General features: G+C 39.3%; 1 protein-coding gene across 1 annotated transcript; it reads left to right on the top strand.

The window, feature by feature from the left end:
- The first annotated feature begins 513 nt into the window (after positions 1-513).
- On the top strand, positions 514-13,116 carry LOC140358790 (protein HEG homolog 1). The gene is made up of 14 exons (XM_072443838.1): positions 514-631; positions 1,627-1,923; positions 4,020-4,244; positions 4,694-4,792; positions 4,969-5,078; positions 5,158-5,216; positions 6,315-6,448; positions 7,340-7,483; positions 10,040-10,082; positions 10,826-10,863; positions 10,950-11,037; positions 11,665-11,860; positions 12,438-12,461; positions 12,763-13,116. Exons 1-14 carry the CDS (start codon positions 514-516, stop codon positions 12,889-12,891), a joined length of 1,704 nt encoding a protein of 567 aa, XP_072299939.1. The 3' UTR covers positions 12,892-13,116.
- The last annotated feature ends 8,013 nt before the right edge of the window (positions 13,117-21,129 follow it).

Below are 21,129 nucleotides of genomic sequence, written 5' to 3' on the forward strand. Positions count from 1 at the left end.
ATTGCATTTTTCATCCTCAATATTATATGTTTCATGTCTTTCTTAAATGCAGCTATTGTTCTTAATTCTTTGATTTCTTTGTCAAGATCATTCCATAAATTCACTTTGTTCCATTACTTTGGTATTTTGAAAATGTCTGTTCCTTTTACATTATAGTATTTTTTGTAATTTGCTTAAAACATTATTTTGAGAATACTTCAGCAATATCATTCATTTTTAGTACTTTAAGTTGAACAAATAATGGGTTTGATGGGTCTCTATGGCGACTGCTTCAGACGACTTGGTTCATAAGCAACAGACGACGGGCGTCACAGAAAAGTATTAAGTTTCTTGAATACTCTAGATAACCGCTTGTGTCTGCACGCTGGAGGACTTATTTATTTAATTACTTTATCTATTTAAAAAGTAGCTTGGACTTGATCCTCGCGTTTCCTCCTCTCCATCTTTGGGTTGGACTTCTTCTTCATGGTTATGGTAAAAAATCACAACGTTATTGATGATTTGGGGAGGGCAATGGCAGAGGAGGCGGACTGCGGCGTTGCACTTCCCTATGGTCGTTTCAGGATCAATGTAGCCGTATCTCACTGTAGTCATGGTGATGATGGCCCGCCAGAAAGAGGGATGCTTTCTGGTGGGCTCTGCTCCATCGTGTAGACCAACGCTGAGAAGACACAAATGCCCGAGTGCACAAGAAGCAGGCCTAATTCTTCTTCTTTTTTAGTTTATTTTATTACATAAAAGTAGCAAAAATATACATAGAAAAGAGCGGTTATGACCTACTCCGTTCAAAACTTATTTTAAAATGTGTACTTATTGTTTTCTTTCTCTGGCCCTGTTTGTTTGTTTGTTTGTTTGTAAAAAAGACAATAAAAAAATCCAATAACTCTATAGCGCCATCATGAAGCAACTTACATGATTATTAGTCATAAGTGGTGGGCAATATTGGTCAAATCTTGATGTTTTTTTAATTATTATTATCCTGAATACAATATTTAGATAACATTTTTGAATTCTATCAGAAATGTGCTAAAATGTGCCTGTAAATGTGGGTAGCGGTTCAATTATTGCACAAAATGTGAATGAACCACAAGAAAAAACAACAAAACCTACAGAAATATCACCATTTACCCTTATTTGAAAGCTCATACTTAGAATTTTATTTTTAATTAGCTCTTTTTGCATCCATTTTGAGACTATCAAAATTAATATACTTTTTATTCTCAACTTTTGGACCAGTAGCTTTTACGTTCTAGAAATTGAAGATTGAAGAAACATTTATTGTTTTTAAAAGAAAAATCCAAATAATGTTTGTATTTGTGGATTGTATACATTTGGAAATTTTGTCAAGAATTATGGTTTGAAGTTATTTAAACTGACAACAAGCACATATTTGGAGTGAAGTAATGGCAAGAAAAAAGATAATTTCACTTTTGTTGAAAAAATTGAACTTTGTGGCAGTTTTTGTTTCATGTGGCTACAAATACTAGCAATTACAGCGATATCAACCATAAACCAGGTCAACAAATTTGACAGGGAAAAAACTTCTTCTAACAAACACTTTTAAAAACATTTAGGTGGTTGTTTTAGTTTTTTTTTCTGAATATTGTTTTTAACGTATCATTGCAGGATTTTCAGCAGCCGAGAATGCCTCCACGACCCGCGCCGCCTCTTCCAGCGCCACCTTCGCCACTTTGCCCGCGTCCAGTGCTCCTCTAAGGGGCGACACCACCGCGCTCGGGAAGACCACCGCCACCAACGCCAACACACCCACGGCCACTCGCGCCACCTCCGGCAGCCAAAGCTCGACCGCGCCCACCTCTGCGTCGCCCAGTACTCGACACGACAACGCCACGACTACAGTAGACCGAAACGCTACTGAAAGCGCCAAAACTTCTACTTTAGTAACGAATGCGCCAAATCCTAGTACTTCAGTTACACGCACAGGCCCTACTACGATGGGGACGAGCACTGCCATTGGAAATCAGGAGAATATCACAATCAGCACACAAAGTACAAGCAAAAGTAACGTTACTACTGCTATTACTCCAAGCCCACATAATACTGCACTTACTACTTTAATGGGAACGACTCCGAATACTGCCAATCAGACAACTTCAGTCACCAATCCTCAGAATGTTACTACACCGAGTACACAAACAAGCAAAGATAATGTTACTACTACCGGTAATGTTACTCCAAACCCAAATAATACTGCACATACTACTTTGATGGGAACTACTCCAAATACTGCCAATCAGACAACTTCAGTCACCAATCCAACCAATTTTACTACATCGAGTACACAAACAAGCAACAATAATGTTACTACTAATATTACTCCAAGCCCAAATAATACTGCACATACTACTTTGATGGGAACTACTCCAAATACTGACAATCTGACCACTTCAGTCACCCATTCTAACAATATAACAACCCCTGACAATAATATTACTACTACTGTGACTTCAATGCCACAAAGTACTCACCATGGAAACCAGTCCACAACACATCCAGGCCAGTTTACTAACAATACTGCACATACTACTTTGGCACCGACGACCCCAGACTCTGCCAATCACACCACTCCAAGTCCCGGAAATACTACTGCAGTTTCAAATATCACGCAAGGCACTACTACCACAGCACCGAGTACTCCCGTTGGAAATGACTCCACGACACATTTGACTACGAGTAACGGCAACGTCACGGGACACACGACGTTGCCAATGACAACCCCAAATGGGTCAAATCACACAACTTCTGAAGGGAATTTTACTACGATTGACGCACACAGCACAAGCCCGAGTAATACTTCTACTACTATTGCCGCGAACAATACTGGAACGACTATTGCGCAAACTACTCACTCCACAACGTCTGTCACCCAAATGAACAACGTTACTACTGCAAATACTGCAAACCACACTACTTTGACCGTTAGTACTCCAAAGCCAGACAATAGTACGACAACAAACCCAAGCGACAATTCTACAAGTCCAGAAGTGACCACAGGAAATACGTCGAGTACTGCGTCTACTCCCGGAGCTAGCACCGTTCTGACAACTCCTCCGCCTACAAATACTACCACTACTAATACTACTACTACTACTACTGCTGCTGCTACTACTGCTGTTTCTCCAGACACCTCCACAGGCACAATAAAACCCACCGGAAATACCACCAGCCCGAGTCCCTCAGCAACAACCTCAGGAGGTAGGACCAAGTCTGTGATCCGGCGCATACACAAAGGCTTAATTCATAATGACTGCGTAGTTTATTAAGGATAATTCAGGCTTAGTAACTACTTAACTACTTAATGTCCTAAAATCATTACTAAGCCTAAATTATTTGTTCATTATGAATTAAGGCTTTTTTTTAAGGCTAATTAAAGTCTATCTATAACAAAGCAGTGTCAGATTTTGTATTAAAAGGACGTTTTTTAATAAATGTAATTAATGTTTCATCTTTTTTGCTGGAATAGTATGATATGTCAGTTGAAAAAAATATATTAAAAAGCTAGAAATATTCGTAAATAGTCATCGTTGCTGCCCCAAGCCTAGATAATTGAATAGAGCTACAGAAAAAAACTTTTGAATTATATTACTAGTTTGAAGTTAGCTAAAATAGGCAAAAAAAAAGGCAAGAGCTGAACAGACTAAAAACACAATAATATGCAGCAGTTCAGCGACTTAGCCTGACTAGCCACCATTTATTTGTTTTTTTTAATAACTATTTCAAGCAAAGAATAAATTACTAGAAAGAACTACTAGTGAATAAAAACAATATATAGGCCTAAATAAAACTACTTTTCAAGACCATTTTAATTACCTACAATAAAGCATAAGGTCTTATATTTTCAACCTTTAATCGATTATCTAAATGTTTTTGGCCCGGTTAACAGCTCGTAGTAACTAGTTTCAACCTTTAACATTTTTAGAATCAAAGGCGTAATGAAGTCTTTAATACTTTAATTTATCTTAATTATTAATACTCACGTTAATGTTCTTTTTTGTCAGTGACCGTCGCAACCACTCAGCCACCTACAGGGGGCAGCACCACTGGCACCACTGGCACCACTGCAGCCCCGAACATCACCTCTGTGGCTCCGCCCATCACCTCTGTGGCTCCGCCCATCACCTCTGCAGCTCCAAACATCTCCTCTGTGGCTCCGCCCATCACCTCTGCAGCTCCAAACATCACCTCTGTGGCTCCGCCCATCACCTCCGCAGCTCCAGTCATAGGTGTGTGCAAATTGAAGACTTTAATAAATAGCAAAAAACAAGAATAATCATGGCAGTTTTGAAAAGCAAAATTATGTATTTTTACTCCAAATTACATTTTTATTTGGCTGTTTTTGTCACATTAACTTTATTTTGTCAATCAGAAAGTTTGATTTTGTGTTGGAATGAAAGAAGATGGAACATTTCACTGTTTTTGTAACACTAAAACGTGATATTGTGACGTCCCTGGTTTTTGATGGTTTTGGGTTTACAGTTTTTTCATCTTTCGCAAACAAAAACGAAATGGGTAATTGAGTTTTTGCCTCTAAAATGTTTTGATAAATACGGCTAAAAGAAATAACACAAATCACTCCGTTTCAACCAAAAAGACAAAAACAAAACAGTTTAATAACTCGACTGGGACCACATTAATAAATCAAAACTGAAACCCTTGTATTTTCTGTGTCCAGTTTGTCCTGAGAGGCCCTGCCCCCCTGAAAGCGTCTGCCTCGGTCACACGTGTGCCTGTGTCGCCGGGACCTACTTTAACAACGGCGTTTGTGTAAAAGGTAAGAATGACTTAAGACGACTTTGGGACAATCTTCCAAGAAACGTAACAGGGACATTTCTACAGGAGCCACAGAAAACCACACAGTATTAGATAGAAAAAGGCCAAAACGCACTTTTAAATGCTCAGTTTCTCAACTTTAATGACGTTTAAATCCACTTTTCGCTTCTGCTCCAGCTCAAGTTTTCCCCGGGCGGCTCCGCGTCGTCTCCAGGTCTTATTCCAGCCAAATGAGCAACAGATCTTCCCCCATTTTCCAAAAGACGGCGGCGGAAATTTCTGCAGAGGTACGGCGTAAGATCATGATTCAGTTTGAAACCGTGTTACTATGACGACCGTTTATTGTTGTCGTTTTGTCGTCCTCAGCTTTCCCAGATCCTCGGAAAGCAGAAGGGTTACATCAGGTCGGAGGTCATACAGCTGACGTAAGAACAACTAAACAAACAAACCAAACGAATAAAACACATGCAAATGAACTTATAAAAATGAAGTTCTGATAAATGGTTAAATAATTCAATATTGCTCTTTAAAGTGTGTATGACAGGTTTTTAAGATGTTCTAATTTTGACTTTATTTTGTGTGTTTATACCTGTCGTACATCTAAGTTATAGTTTTGCACCAATCGAGTAAGTATTTGTGGGGAAAATGTTTAAAAACCTGTAGAAAATGACAGGAAATGACATCACACTAGGGACACTCCAGTCAAAGTTTGTGCAGAATTTACACAAAGAAACAACTTTTATGTCTCTTAAAACATTAATTCAACAAAATAAAGCGTCTCGCATATATTATTATTTGTCAAATAAAAAGAGTTGTGACATTAGATGAGTTTTTGCCCAGTGTTTGCTGGGTAATTTCCTACTGTGATGTCATCAATTACAAACAGGAAGTGAAATTATAAACCTAAAAAACATGCTATTCTGTTTTAATTTGTTTTATTATTTTTAGCCAAATTCAAAATATATTTATCTTAACTGCATTTTAGTTCGGCCGTGGCTACAGAGCCCAAGCAGTTTCGGCCGCGCGCCGCGGCTCTGTAGACACTCCCTTTTAGTTCAATGAGTCATCCAACCTGTAGGGGGCAGCTTTTATAATTACATGCTATTTGCTCATATAACATCTTTACGCTGATACGCTGGTTCTGTTGCCTGTAAACACAGTCACAAACCAATATTTTGTTCATATTTAGCCGCTGAAAGGGACTGTTTTGTTAAGGTTTACCGTATTTTCCGGACTATAAGTTGCACCTTTTTTCATAGTTTTGGCCGGGGGGCGACTTATACTTATATTTATACTTATATACTTATACTCCGGAGCGACTTATATGTGACATTTTTTGTAATTTTCACACTTGCAACCGCATTTCATACTCCAGTGCGACTTATATATGTTTTTTTCTTCTCTATAATGCATTTTTTGGCTGGTGCGACTTATAGTCCGGAAAATACGGTAGTAGGAATGTCAAATGCAGATTGCTGGTGTTGTTTCTGATGTATTGTCGCTCGTCATTCTCCTCCGCGCAGAGAGGGAAGTGTCATTGCGACCGTGGACAACATCTACCAAAACACCGACGTCACCGAGGCCGAGGTGAACGCGGCGGTCGACCAGGCCATCGCCTCATCGAATTCTGCACTTCTGACGAATGCGACTTACCAAGGTACGAAGATCTGATGCTGATGAATGAGGACGCAGAGGATGAAATGACATGTTTATAGGAGAGTCGGAACGTAACTGTCAATTTTAAACTGAAAAGAGTGTTAAAAGTGGCGGTATAATTAAACACAGCTGATGCATGTAATATAAATATAATAAATAAAACACACAACTTACTACATATGTACCTCTTGTTTAAAATTACACGTGTCAAATGAGGTCTGGAACTAAAAAATAAAAGCTACCAGGTTTACACAGAGTAGGAACCAGGACAGACTACACTATAGAGACTTTTTTCCAGTTCTTTCCAGTTCTTTCCAGTCAGACCAGGAACCTTTTTCTTAAAACAAGTACATTTACAGCATTATCCTATTATTATTGGGAATGTGTTTCATTCATTTTGAGATTTAAAACAGTTCTGATGCAAGAATTGAACACAAAAATACAATTCTTAAACAGTAAGTAGTAACTGACATTCTGAATAACTGAATAATTGTGTTTTATTGTTAATTTTATTGTTAGTTTTGAGCCTTTTGTGCATCACTGTTTTGTTTTCCTGACTTAATTTAATATTTAAATGTTCTAATAATGTTGTAGTCAGTTAGGGGGACTGGGTGGTTCCTCTGACTTAATAGGGAACTGTTACTGTGTGTGGGAAAATGCCCAAATTGAGATTGGAACTAAAAATAAGCATCACAAACTTAAAAAACGGCCTTACAGTGGTGTATTATGCATTTGGCTCAAAAACACTACCTTCATCCCGAGTGTTTTAAACGTTTTGCCAGGTATTGCGCCTCTTAAAAGCCTTTTTCCTCATCCACGCTCTTTAAATTCCACCGCTCGTATCGCGATGCTGCAGGATGACTGTCTGCTGCTCTGTTTCCCCCTGTCGCAGACGTAAACTTGTGCCAGTCGGGCCTCCTCACTCCGTGTGACGTCGGCACCACGTCCTGCGCGGCCGCCAACGGCCAGTCCGTGTGCAGCTGTTTGCCCGGCTACGTCACCATCAACCAGCTCTACTCCAACTCCAGCTGCAAAGGTGAAACGAGAACAGTGTATACGCTCCGCTTTACTCACCTGAGGCTGGCATTTGTAATGATCAGAGCTGCAACTGCTAATAATTACTGTAGTCAAACGATTGTGCGCTTTTAAAATACATTATCAACCCAATACAGGTGTAAATATGACGACTGAAGGCTTCTGAATAGAGAATATCTACAAAGAAAGTATATTATTGATGAAAAATCTACATTTTTGTTCCTTTTTTTGACATTTTGATTTAATAACATCGCTGTCTTAGTTATAAAAAGTCTTTTTGTCTGTGTTTTGGAGTCTGTTTAGTTCATGTAATGAAAGATGATCCAAATACAACTAAGATTATTTGCATCCCTAGTGTTTATGCATTTTTACTTTTGCACAAAGAATAGTCGGTTTAGAAGGTTGGTATGCGTCAGATTTTATCCAGAAAAGAATTTTTGTGTTTTATTTGATTTAAAATGACCTATTGGCTCGATGCTGTGTCACAACGTGGCTGGCTTTCGAGCTAAATGGTTTTATAACCGCATCTGTTGAGGAAAATCGTGTATGTTTTGTCTGATTTTGTCAAAAATAACTACTCATCCAAATCCTTAAAAACTCCTTAAACGCTTCTGCAAATGAATAACAGGTCTTTAAACTCTGAAGAAAGGTTTAAACTCTTCTCCTCTTTGCGCGCTTCTCTCTGGACGTTCAAAGTCACATTAAAGATGAAAGCCGGCGACCCGCGGAGTGGTGGTCCCGGATCCCGTTAAAGCCGCAGTAACTCGCCTTTCTTCCACCCGTTTCAACAGTTTTGTGCGAGAGGCAAAGGCGGCGAAGCGACGGGGAGCGAGCCGCAGGTTGAGACGCCCGGCCTTTTCAGAGCGGCGACCCGCGACCTTTCTATCATTTATCTCTCGGAACTTATTTCGTTTGAATTCAGCCGTTTCCGCGGAGACGTCCGGGGGAATCACAGTTGCTCGGGAGGGAAGCCATTGGACAGAGCGTTAAAGAGCGGAGCAGAAACGTGACATTTTCCCATGAAATGCACTGTATAAAGAGCTCTATTATGAGGGTCAGACGCCAACAAATATCTATTCAGCAAGAAAATATGATGTGGAGTATATAAAATACCATGTTGTGCATATAAATTATAGTTTTACACCAATCGAGTAGGTATTTTTGGAGAAAACGTTTAAAAACCTACTAGAGTCTCATTCCAGTCAAAGTTTATGCAGAATTTACATAAAGAAACAACTTTTATGACTCTCTAAACATCAATTCAACAAAATAAAGTTGCTCTCATATATTTTTATCTGTCAAATTATAAACATTGTGACATTAGATTAGATTAGAGTTTTTGCCCAGTGTTTGCTGAATAATTTGCTAGTGTGATGTCATCAATTACAAACAGGAAGTGCAATTATAAACCTAAAAAAACGTGCTATTCTATGACAACATTTTTACCATTTTTAGCATAATGCAAAATGTATTTATCATTACTGCATTTTAGTTAAATGAGTCATCCGACCTGTAGGGGGCGCTTTAAGCTTTTATAATTACATGTGAAAAGCAGTTAAATAATGATAACTGCTTTCACATGATTAGGTTAAAGTGCGTATGACAGAGATAAATACATTTTAGGTTTGCAATTTTACTTCCTGTTTGTAATTGATGACATCACACTAGGAAATTACCCATCCACCACTGGGCCAAAACTCATCCAATGTCAATATATAATGTTTTTTTTCAATTTCACACATAAAAATGTATGAAGGCACCTTTATTTTGTTGAATTAATGTTTAGGGTGTCAAAACAAAGTGTTAAATATAAAAAAAATCTTAGCTATAAACTACTGAAAAGGTGCACTATGTAACGCTTCTGGTGTGAGGGTACAGGTCAGCTCTGTGGAGAGGCTCACTCACAGTCAGAATGCATGTTTGTAAGGTACTTTCAAGCGAAACAGCTGTAACCGAATAAACGAAAGATATACAAGTTTAATTCCCTACTGTGGAGCATGTCAGGTAGAGCCGCAACATCTCCATGGAGACAAGCAGATCACAGGCCCTCCAGCGGAAAGGTTACACAGTGGGCCTCAAAATCAAACACACAAGAGTGAAGACAACTCGTTAAACCCGCTGGACATTCATCACTTTATACTTTAATACCAAATATATATTACCGTATTTTCCGGATTATAAGTCGCACCTTTTTTCATAGTTTTGGCCGGGGTGCAACTTATACTTATATTTATACTTATATACTTATACTCCGGAGCGACTTATATGTGATATTATTTGTTATTTTCACACTTGCAACCACATTTCATACTCCAGTGCGACTTATGTATGTTTTTTTCTTCTCTATTATGCATTTTTGGCTGTTGCGACTTATACTCCGGTGCAACTTATACTCCGGACAATACGGTACTTTTCTCCCGCTTAGCATGAAGCAGCACTATTTCTGCACTCGTTTGTTTATAGCATGTGCAGACAAACATAAAGAACGTCAGAGTGACCGGTAAAACGAGGCCTGTGTGTCTAAACGTACATGTTTCCTGTGTCTTCTTCTTCGTAGCGTGTCCCAGCGGTCAGAGGGCGGTGCAGGACACATGTCAGCCGTGAGTACCTGCATTTATGATATCAAAGCATGTCGATACTGTAATAATGACTAAGCTGCACGTGAAGGAAGTAAAAGCACTGGTAATATGATAATAAATGACTTCTTCTTCTGTTAAAACTTCCTCTATTGTTAAAGTAGGCTCATTTTCGAAACTCATTGTACTTCATCTTCCATTCACGAACTACTTGCGCGGGACGGCACACTAAACCTGGGACTAAACCTGGAAATAACGTGACTAAACCAGGACTAGATCTGGTTTGAATATCAGATTAAACTGGACCGAACACGTAGAAGACGGTGTGTGAGCGCGCTCTAAAAACAACACAATATACTTAACACACTATAACATGTAAAAACAACACAAACTCACTAAAGCGTGTGTTCTTGATGATCAGATTTCTGTTCAGCACGAAAACGCACACCAAAAATCAGGTCTAATTATTATTATCAGATTTTTACTGACCATGTAAACTATTTTGAAAACTTCTAAATGTACTTTAATGAGTAATACATGTTGAGAAAATGTAACGTTTTGTATTTGCTTGTCAAGTATCATGTCAAGGATGAATAACACATTAAATTAAACTAGTAAACGTTTGATTCATTAACCTTTTCATGTATTATCACGTGCACAAAGCGCTTTAGTGCGTGACGAGTCAAGTGTTTGGCGCCCCCGTGTGGTCATACTCCTACAATGCGCTTATTTATTTGTATTTATTTTGGTCTTGTTTTTGCCTTCAGATGCCCATTTGGCTACGCTGGCTTCAACTGTAACGACTGTAAGTGTATTTATGGAAGTGGACGTTGTAAGGCGTCGCTTCACTGACCCGCTGACCCCCCCGTCGGTCTGTTTGTGCCCCCACAGCGTCGCTCCTGGCGGTGGTGGTGGTCTCCTGCGTGCTGGGAGGGATCCTGCTCATCTTGATCCTGGTTCTGATTGTGTTCTGTTGCCTGTGAGTTTTGCTTTTGCATTTGAAGACTTAAAAAAATATATATATAAGCGTTTATTCTTTAAATATCTGACTTAGTAAATGTTTCCATTCAAAGTCTTGAACAAACAAAGCCTTAAAAATGACCAGGAACGTTGTTGTTTTTTCGAGATCACAGTTCGACGCTTTAATATCTGTGTAAATTAACATATTTTCCGCACTATAAGGTGCACTGGATTATAAATTGTTTTTTTGAGAAGATTAAAGGCTTTTAAGTGGGCCTTATAGTGCTGAAAATACGGTACTTAAAAAATGGCTGTACTTCTTCCACCACTGTGTAAAACATGTTTTTCATCCCACATTAGGTGCTATTGTTTATAACAGGGCTATTCAACATAAGGCCCGGGGGCCAAATGAGGCCCTCCGAGCAATTTAATCCGGCCCACGACCCATCTTCCAATTATATATTTTGTTAAATCTTGTTTACTGGTTTCATGGGCTATTTTGTAAAGCAGTTTGCATGTTATTTTTCACAAAAGTCCAATCTATCATCTGTTATTTCACTGTATTAACCAAATGTATTGACACTGTGCGTGTTCTATTTCGAAGTATCTTTAACTACAGAAGTGTCACTGACTCTTTTCACATCAGGAGAGGTTGTTCTTCAAAGAGTGAGTCCCACTTCGACAGTCCCTACTCGGTCAACAACACGGACCAGCCGTGGCCCTCCGACATCCGGCCCATCCCCCGAGCCACCACGCACTGGGAGTCCGGACCCTCCATAGAGCTGACTGAAGGGCGCAGCACTAATGACCTCGTGGGCAAAAAGAACAATACCAACGGTCTGGTGAGTAATGGAAGAGTTTCAGTTCACAATTGATGCCTTACTTAACGCAGCTTCCTTCCAGTGCTGCCCCTTCTGGTACATAATGGTATTTTAGTTTATGTATTTGGTTTGGAATACATATTTGTGGCTAGAAAAGTTGACATACACAACTTTTCTGAAGCCCAAATGATGGTTTCAGCCTTAATCTTCTCATTTAAAAGCAATAATATATATTCTTAAATAGTTACTCACAATGGCAACGACCATTCTGAAACTTTAATCACTTTTTGCCAGTCATAGCAATCACTAAATAACAGATATCATTTATTCTTTGAAGACTTTTCTCCCATTTCTACACCAATAATGACTGGACACATATTGACACGGGAATCAGCACGTATCATGACCTTACTAATATCACCCAATCACGCTCGCTGGACACTAACCGTTTTCGATGATGTGCTTTTTTAACGTTTTATTTGCGTACTCCGTCAAACCCAATCATGTTAAATTATGAAACGGTGACACTAATAGCTGAAAGCCCCTCCCATGCTCCCTGCTTGGCCTGACTCCCAGTGTGTTGCTTTATTAATTTCAGCTAAACCCCAAAAGATGGAAAAAGGTAAGGCATGGCTTTGCTTTGAGACTTTTGATTGGCTCTGCCGCCCCCTGCTGGCAGATGTGGGCATGGCACATAATGGTTGCTCTGTGACTGCAAACCTTGAGTGTTCTTTTTTGGGGGATTTTTTTCTAATTGAATCTTTGGTTGTGGAAATATCATACAGTTTGGTAAATGGTGCATTGGCGTGTTGAACTTGGCGGGGTAATTTTGGCTGTTTTTGAAGGGGTTTGCATGTGTTTTATGGCGGGGTCGTGCTTTTAACCAAACCGAAGACATAAACAACTTTTTCTTTCCTTTCTAGACCGGCTCGTACGATCTTCAACCGGACGACATGAAGACCTTCAAAGGCAAAAACGCATCACGGTACTCGTATCTTGTCCAAGGACACGAGAATCCGTACTTTATGCCTGGTGACGAGAGCAGAAAGTGAAACATGAATCATAATATCACAAGACTCTGCATCTGCCAATCAAAAAAAAAAAAAAAAAAAGGATAATTCTCAACTTGCCTCATCAACTTGCAAGATTTATTTGTATTTATGAACTTTTGAGCTGGCATCTTAAACCAAAGAGATTCATTTATTTAGTGTCACTTACTGTACATTGATTAAACAAAACATTATGACTTTTTACCTCTGTAGCTATGCAATTCAAATAAATAAACCACTATTTTAATTTAACAATTTAACATTTTTTTAAAAAGTATTTATTAGCATTAAATGTGTTTATTATGTCTTCTGGATGATAAAGGAAAGGAAAAGCAAAAAATGAATAAATACAGCTTTTTTGGGGAATCGATATTTATATAAATTTACAAAATCAGGGAATTTTAAAAAACATTTTTCATTTTGTTTTTTCAGGGCTGATTATTAAGTCTATTGTTCATTTTATTTTTGCTTGATCTTTGTACAAAATTATAAGTACTAAACGAGTGCAATACATGACGTCGTTAGGCTGAATGTTGCTGTTTTCACCACTAGATGTCACTGTAGCTCCCTCTTAAATCCCAATAAAACTAGTCTGTTTTTTTTTATCTTTAATCATGGCAGTTTTTGAATAGATATTTTTTTAAACGATTGCACTAAAGCGTGTCCAAAGTTTACTTCACCGCCAAAAATTTTAATTGCTCAAATTTGTCGTAGTCTTTTTCATAAAGATTAGTTCTGAATGACTGAAGGGGCTGGATCCCTGTTTTGGGGGCTATTTTTATAAAGGGACTGAAGTGAAAAAGTATTTGTAATGAAGCCTATTGTATCTCCCACATGTGCCAATAACGCTTGTACATTTTCTCCGTGTATTTATGCCCGTGTGCGTCCGAGAGTTGGTGAAATGTTTTGTATATAAGAAAACATATGTGTGTATATCCAATAAAAGCTATAACTCAATCAAGCACTGGATTATGTCTTTTGTCGCAGGTTCACTGTAACCGACGGCAACATATAATTCAAGCAAAGAGGCCAAGACGATCAGTGCATTTTTCTTATGCGATTTGTGCAGTTTTGTTGCCTGTGCATTTTATTATCCTTATTAAAATAGTGTTGTTAGTAAGTGTTTAAATTCATCTTTATATTAACATGTCAGATTAATTTGACAAAAACTTTATTTATTTTCATGGATATACAGTACTTTTGTTCAATCTGTGGTCTTAGTTCAGACCTGGACAAATGTCTCGGTGCCACTTTATAATAACTAAACTGTAATTTGCCTTAATAAAGCATGAACTAAGACTTAATTCATAATGAACAGCTAGTTTATGAAGCATGATCTAGGCTTAGTAACTACTTAACTAAGGTTTGGGTTAGGGATTAGTGTTAAGTGATTACTAAGGTTGAATCATTATTAATAAACTCTTTGTTCAGGATGAATTAAGCCTTTGTTCATGCTTTACTAAGGCAGGAATAAGTGTAGTTATTATAAAGTGTTACTAATGTCTCAAACTCAAACCTAACTTAAATAATGGAGTTATTATTGTTTACTTGCCTTTGCTATTTTTTTAATGTATGTTTTTAATTGAATTATCCTAAAATCCTGTGTTGAAGCATTTATGCAATAAAAGTTGAAACACACATCTTTCCCATCGATGTAATTGGTAAATCCACATGAGAAAATAAAAACAATATTTAACACATGATTAACTGTAACCGTATCGGCAAAAAACACATGGAAACAAGTGTCAACTTTGTGTCTAAAAGTCAAGAGATGTGTCTTTAAGTTTTTAATGTTCCACCTGCCTCTCTCTCTCTCTGTCTCTCTCTCCCCCTTTCTCTGGCTCTCTCCTTCTTCCTCTCTTTCTCTCTCTTCCTCTCTCCCCCCTCTCTGTATTTCTCTTTTCTCTGGCTCTCTCCCACTCAGCCCCCCCTCTCTTCCCTCCTCTCTCCCTCTTTTCTCTGGCTCTCTCCTTCTTCCTCTCCCTCTCTCTCCCTCTCTTCACTGCAGTGATGTTGTATAAAGTCCAGAGGAGCCTGTTGTCTTCCGAGCAGATTTGTTTTGGGATAAACCGGCTTTGCCCGGGCTTAATCTTGGGCACCGGGTCAGTGGTGCAGAGTGGCACACTTGAGCCGCACACACTTGAGCCGCACACACTTGAGCCGCACACACTTGAGCCGCACACACTTGAGCCGCACACACTTGAGCCGCACACACTTGAGCCTCACACACTTGTTTCCACCGGCATCAAGAACATTTAGGGGGAAATGCCACTGGTGTATCATTTAAAACAAACCATGGCAGCAGGGAATGAAAGGAATGATTTATGATTCAAAAGAAAGGTGGGATTGACCGGTATTCAAATATAAAATGTTCCTTAACAGGGTTTCTGTATCATACCTCTTACATGAATATTATTAAAGCAAGAAAATATCATAGTTAATTGCTAAAGGAATACCAGTGTTCAAGAAGTGTATTATTTATATTATTGGAGTGAATATATCAGTGTTTTTATGACACAATATACTGTCCAAAGCTGTGAGTATGTCTTCTTATTGTGGAGTGAACTGCAGGACTCACACGTCACTCCATCACAGTCATTTGAGCTGCTGCTGAGGGGATGGAGCAGCAATCGCATCAGCATCGAGCCACAGACACTGAACTTAAAGATAAACTGTACCAGAGAAGACAGGAAATGACATCCAAGTCCGTCTGCACTGAGAACTGTACCACACTATTAGCTCGGATTAGCCTCGGCGGAGCTCGCTTTAAGCTTCATCCTGCTTTCATTCTGTCTTAAGTCTGGGTTAGTTTTTGTCATGAGCTTGGTTTAAGGCGAGACGCTGCAGGGGAACAGGAAAATAATCTTACATGTAGACATATCACTTTTGTTTACTTTCGCAAATGTAAAAAAAGAAAAAAAGAAGAAAAATCATCATATAATGTTTTAATACGGGATTTAATGTGTAAAAAAAAATTGGGATATCCAAAATCTGAAAAAGAAACAAAATGTCTTAATCAAAACTACTAAATCAAATTTGGTCTATTTTCTTTTGGGTAGAAAAATCAGGCGAACAGTGCTGCTCGTGGTGGAGTATATGCACATATGCCGTGTCGAGCAGGCTACAGTGTTGTGGGTTTGAATCTCGATTATTTGCTGTGTGTCATTCCCCGGTCTCATTCCCATTTCACCCTGTCAGATAAAGCTTATGGTCCCAAACACATTCTTAAAAAAATAAGTAAATAATTAGATCTGAACAAAAGCTTCTGCACAGTCAGTTCGGTGTGTGGCGGTGCTAATTTAAAGGCTTTATGTCTCTTTGCCTTTGAAATGGCAATGTTCCAGATAAATCTACTGATGCAAGAGATTATATGAAATAATAAAACATAAAACAATGTCGTCTGTAGTGCTTCACCTTAAATCTCAAGTCAAAGCGAAGTATCATTCATGCACTGGGATTAAACTAGGGCTAAAACAGAAACTAAACCAGAACTAAACCAGACTGAGGGTGTGTTCTCACTTGTTGTCATTTGGTCATAAATTGAGCTCAGTTTTAGTCGTGATGTGGACTTTTGTTTGGTGTGTCCTTGTTTAGTCCTGACCCCCTCCACGTTCAGTTTTGGGTTTATGTGATTCTAGTCAATTCAGTCCTGGTCCAGTTTGGTTTAGTCCTGGATATAGTCACAGTTTAGTCCCAGTTTAGATGTCGCCTCAACCAAAACTAGAGCACGACCAAACCAAGTCTGCACGGGGACTAAAACTGGGCTCGAAGTAGAACCAAACCGGGACAAAGGTTTGTATAGTCGTGCTGTTCGCTTGTTTGATTTACCGCGATTGTCCTCTTCTTTCTCCCCTCCCTCACCCGTCCCCCACCCCTCCCTCACCCGTCCCCCACCCCTCCCCCACCCGTCCCCCACCCGTCCCCCACCCGTCCCCCACCCGTCCCTCACCCGTCCCTCACCGTCCCACACCCGTCCCCCACCCGTCCCTCACCCGTCCCTCACCCGTCCCCCACCCGTCCCTCACCCGTCCCTCACCCGTCCCTCACCCGTCCCTCACCCAGCGCCTGTGGACACCCGAGTTCAAACGAGGGGACACTTTCCACCTCTTTTCTCATGCTAATCGCGGGCTGGTCCCATCTGCTCCGGGGACGCCGCTCCTCTGCCTTTGTGTTGCCGCGGAAACAATGCCGAGGGTCCCAACACAACTCGACACGTTCAGGAGAGCAGCATATGGTCTTATCCAGGGCCGGCCCAGCCTATAAGTGAACTAAGCAGCCGCGTAGAGCCCCGAGGCGTTAATAGGGCCCCCAATCTGGCAACCCGTCTTATGCGAAGTGCAAGCGCAGCGTGCGCCACTAGTGTAGTAGCGCTGCTGGCGCGGCAGCACACACAGCGGGAACATATATGGCACAAACCGCATTTATTTGTAATAACAATCTGGCAACCAAGACACCAGACCTGCGCTGATTGGTCAACTTCATTGTGCGCGAGCAGAACGAGAGCAAAACATAAACACAACACAACATGGTCCTCATGTCCAGAGGAATATATCCCCCCGATGCCGAAAAACGAAAGAAGAAACTTCTTGACGATGTAAAGAAACTGCAAACTCAACAACACTCTCCAGGTATTGAACTTCTCTTACAAAGAGACGGTTAATGCTGCTGTTTGAAACAACACGAGTCTGTCACGTTAGTTCGCTCAGGCTGGAGGCGACGAGAGCTCTGCCCCGCGCATAATATGTGTCTGAATGAAAGATAATAAGCTTCACATTTACACCAGCCCCGTAGTGTCAGCTGCAGGTGAGGCCGGTGAGGGGCGTCTATGGCCCCCTCACCGGGACCGAGCGCCGTCTCGTCCAGAACCTCTGATGTGAGACTTTGGAGTGAACAGTGTGCGGCCCCTGTCCCGGGCCCCTGTCCCGGGCCCCTGTCCCGGGCCCCTGTCCCGGGCCCCTGTCCCGGGCCCCTGTCCCGGGCCCCTGTCCCGGGCCCCTGTGCAGCCTCAGTTAGAGATGAGCGGGTTTGAGTTTGCTCTCTCTCACATCACCATGTGTGAGATCAATCGTGACTCGTGATGTCTGTTTTACTTTGACTTCTTAACGTGCAATGAGAGGAACGTAAAGGTGCAGGAGTCCAGTGTGTGATGTTCTGATCAGAACAAACATTTATATTGTAATTCACTTTTAATAGAGCAATAAAACATTTCAATTTATTTAAAAAGCATCATTAGACTATTTGTTATAAATTATAATAAATTGATAGTGAAAAATAACCAGACATATTATAATTACGTCTGTTATAGAATAATACTATATATTTTTATATAAAAGTGGCAAAGTTGCAGAAACACAGTCGCTTCACTGTAGCTAGGTTTGGACTTTCACTTCTCGTTCTGTTCATTCTCTGGGAATAACATGTTTGCACTGTTTTATCAGTGTTAATTGTTAATCAAGCAATGTTTATGCCATTTGTTTAATTTAATATAACTTGTTTTGTCACTTTGGCAATAAGGAACAGTTGGGAGCAGTAAAAGATAAATTAGTAAGGATGACTATTACTTTTACATTTTCAGTTAAAATGAATCAATTTGATCATAATTATTTTTCATAGCCAATATTGTATTGAGTAATTAAGTACACTAATGTATTAATAACTGGCTTTAGTCACTTTCTCCTGGCACAGTTTCATCACATCATCATTTTATAGCATTACAACCTCAACATTTTACTCTTACTTTAGCCGGCTGGACCACATTAAAATGCACCAGAAGACCCAAAAAAGGTCTGAAAATCTCTGGGGGAGGGCCCCCAGACCCCCCCCTGTTCATTAATTTAAACTAATGTGCTAATGTGGCTGAAGACCCTTAACGCCCACAAATACGCCCAAAAACATATCTGGGACGTGTGTTATTTGTACAGGTTGTACAGGGAGTAGAGGTGATGTAAGCGGAATACCAAGTTGCATTGTGGGATTTAAGTTATCAATATTTGAGCTTGTGAGGTGTTGAGAATAAACTAACTGGCAAACAGATGCCCTGGAGTTTTGGTGCTTTGTTTGCGTTGAAGAAAGTTCCCATATGTGAATTGTTTACTGACAATGGCAATAAAACTGATGACGTGGTGAGGGCCCCCCAAAAATGTTTTCGCTTAGGGCCCCCTGAAGGCTTGGGCCGGCCCTGGTCTTATCACCTAAGCTTTTAACTCATTTACACAGATGATTTGATAATATCTCAAGCTGTGCGAATGCATGTCGGGATTTAAAGCACTGGCACCGTGTAACCTTTCTGTGTTTCCATGGGGACAAGCAGGTCAGATCTGTGGAGAGCTGAACCCAATCGCAGTAAGAGTTAGAGTGGTGCCATATTGACAGAAAAAAGTTTATATTTTTTGGAGTATCCCGATAACGTTTGTGTGTTAAACTATGTCTTTGAACATATTAGTTGGGATTTTATTACATCATTATTATTTTATTAATGTTTTATTAAGACAAATGTGAAATGTTTGTCAAATCAAACACAAAAGTGCAAAAACATATTACATAAACACTTTTGTGTTTATTAAATATAGAAACTGAGAAAAGGTGATGTTAAAATAAAGATTTTAACATCACTTTTTCTCAGTTTCTATATTTAATAAGCTCTTTTTGTAGCTTTTTTGTCTTCTTTTTACTATAAACAATATACTGGATATTAAAATTCTGCAAATCTTCAAAACAACATTCACGATTTTATCCAAATTTCCAAATAGTCGTGAAGAATGGATTTTATGAAGAATGGATTTTATTTTTGCAATAAAAACGCAAGATTGTTCCAGGCACAGCGATAAAAAAGTAGTGCACCTTCAGGATTGAGTTAAAAAAAATTGCTTTGCGTATATTATTATAAATACTTGGATAAAGGAGCGATTGTGGCACCGGATTTGAACAAATAAAAACAAGAAAAACGATTGTAATACATTTTAACACAACATATCTATTACACCATGATGTTTTGCTGCTTTGAACAGTTTTGGTGTTGCTTTAACCTCCCGTTTAAGCTTGGTTTACTCACTTTTCGCACATTCACTTCGGTCCTACTTCACGTTGATCATGTGCAGAGGATTTACACATTGTATTGTTCTGTGCAGAGATGTGTTCAATGACCAGTGGGACGTCACGCGCTCGTTACAGGCTCGGAGCTGGTTCTGGCCTGTGTTAATGGATTCTGCTGCAGCTGTGGCCCGTCCTCTGGGAGTTCGGACTACACCGGTGTTAGGGCCCCTCCGCGACCCACAAACGGGCCCTAAACAAGAACCGTGGACCAGTTATAACACAGTGGACGTGTGTACGAGAGGGACTTTAATGTGGATAAAAATGTATTTGTTCTGCCCTCGTAAAGCTATTTCAGACACTGCAGTATTTGAATTCATGTGTTCCTGCTTTCTTCTTTTTTTACTATATTTTTTTTTATTGCAACAGAGATCAACAAAACTGCAACAACAACACAACAACAGAAAGATGAAAAAAATACAAAATAAAACGTCCAAAAACACCCACAAAAACGAGATGGATCAGGTAGAACATAAGGCAAGTAAAGGAGTAAAAATCGAAAATAAGAAAAACATATATATATACTGTATCATAAGTCGCACCAGCCAAAAAATGCATAATAGAGAAGAAAAAAAACATATATAAGTTCCACTGTAGTATGAAATAAGGTTGCAAGTGTGAAAATAACAAATAATATACTTATACTCCGGTGCGACTTATATTATATATATATACAACAACTTATATTATATATAAGTCACTCCGGTGCGACTCCGGTGCGACTTATAAGTCGCACCGGAGTATAAGTCGCATATATTATATTATAAGTCGCACCGGAGTATAAGTCGCAGCAGCCAAAAAATGCATAATAGAGAAGAAAAAAACATATATAAGTTGCACTCGAGTATGAAATGCGGTTGCAAGTGTGAAAATAATATCCTGGTCCACAGGATATGACGCTCCGGAGTATAAGTATATAAGTATAGATATAAGTATAAGTGTAAATATAAGAAAAAAAAGTGCGATTTATAGTCTGGAAAATACGGTATAAAATGATAATACTTTTTTTTTTTTTTTTTTTAAAGGGAAATAAGAGCACATTAGTTTCTGAATAATTGTCCCATTTTGTCCAATTTTTTTTTTTTTTTTTTTTAAATAAGTCTATTTTTAAGTTGAGTCCCGAGATTATTTCCTATCTCACCATTAAAACAG

Source organism: Eucyclogobius newberryi, unplaced genomic scaffold (assembly GCF_026437365.1).
Source record: "Eucyclogobius newberryi isolate DKJ021-1_F unplaced genomic scaffold, fEucNew1.0.hap1 SCAF_13, whole genome shotgun sequence".
Taxonomy (NCBI): Eukaryota; Metazoa; Chordata; class Actinopteri; order Gobiiformes; family Gobiidae; genus Eucyclogobius; species Eucyclogobius newberryi.

Coding starts and splice junctions, on each gene's coding strand:
- LOC140358790 (XM_072443838.1), top strand. CDS start 514: ATGGCAGAGGAGGCGGACTGCGGCGTTGCACTTCCCTATGGTCGTTTC. Junction 1,924..4,019: donor AACGAATGCGCCAAATCCTA/GTACTTCAGTTA, acceptor CTTTTTTGTCAG/TGACCGTCGCAACCACTCAG. Junction 11,861..12,437: donor AGAACAATACCAACGGTCTG/GTGAGTAATGGA, acceptor TATTAATTTCAG/CTAAACCCCAAAAGATGGAA.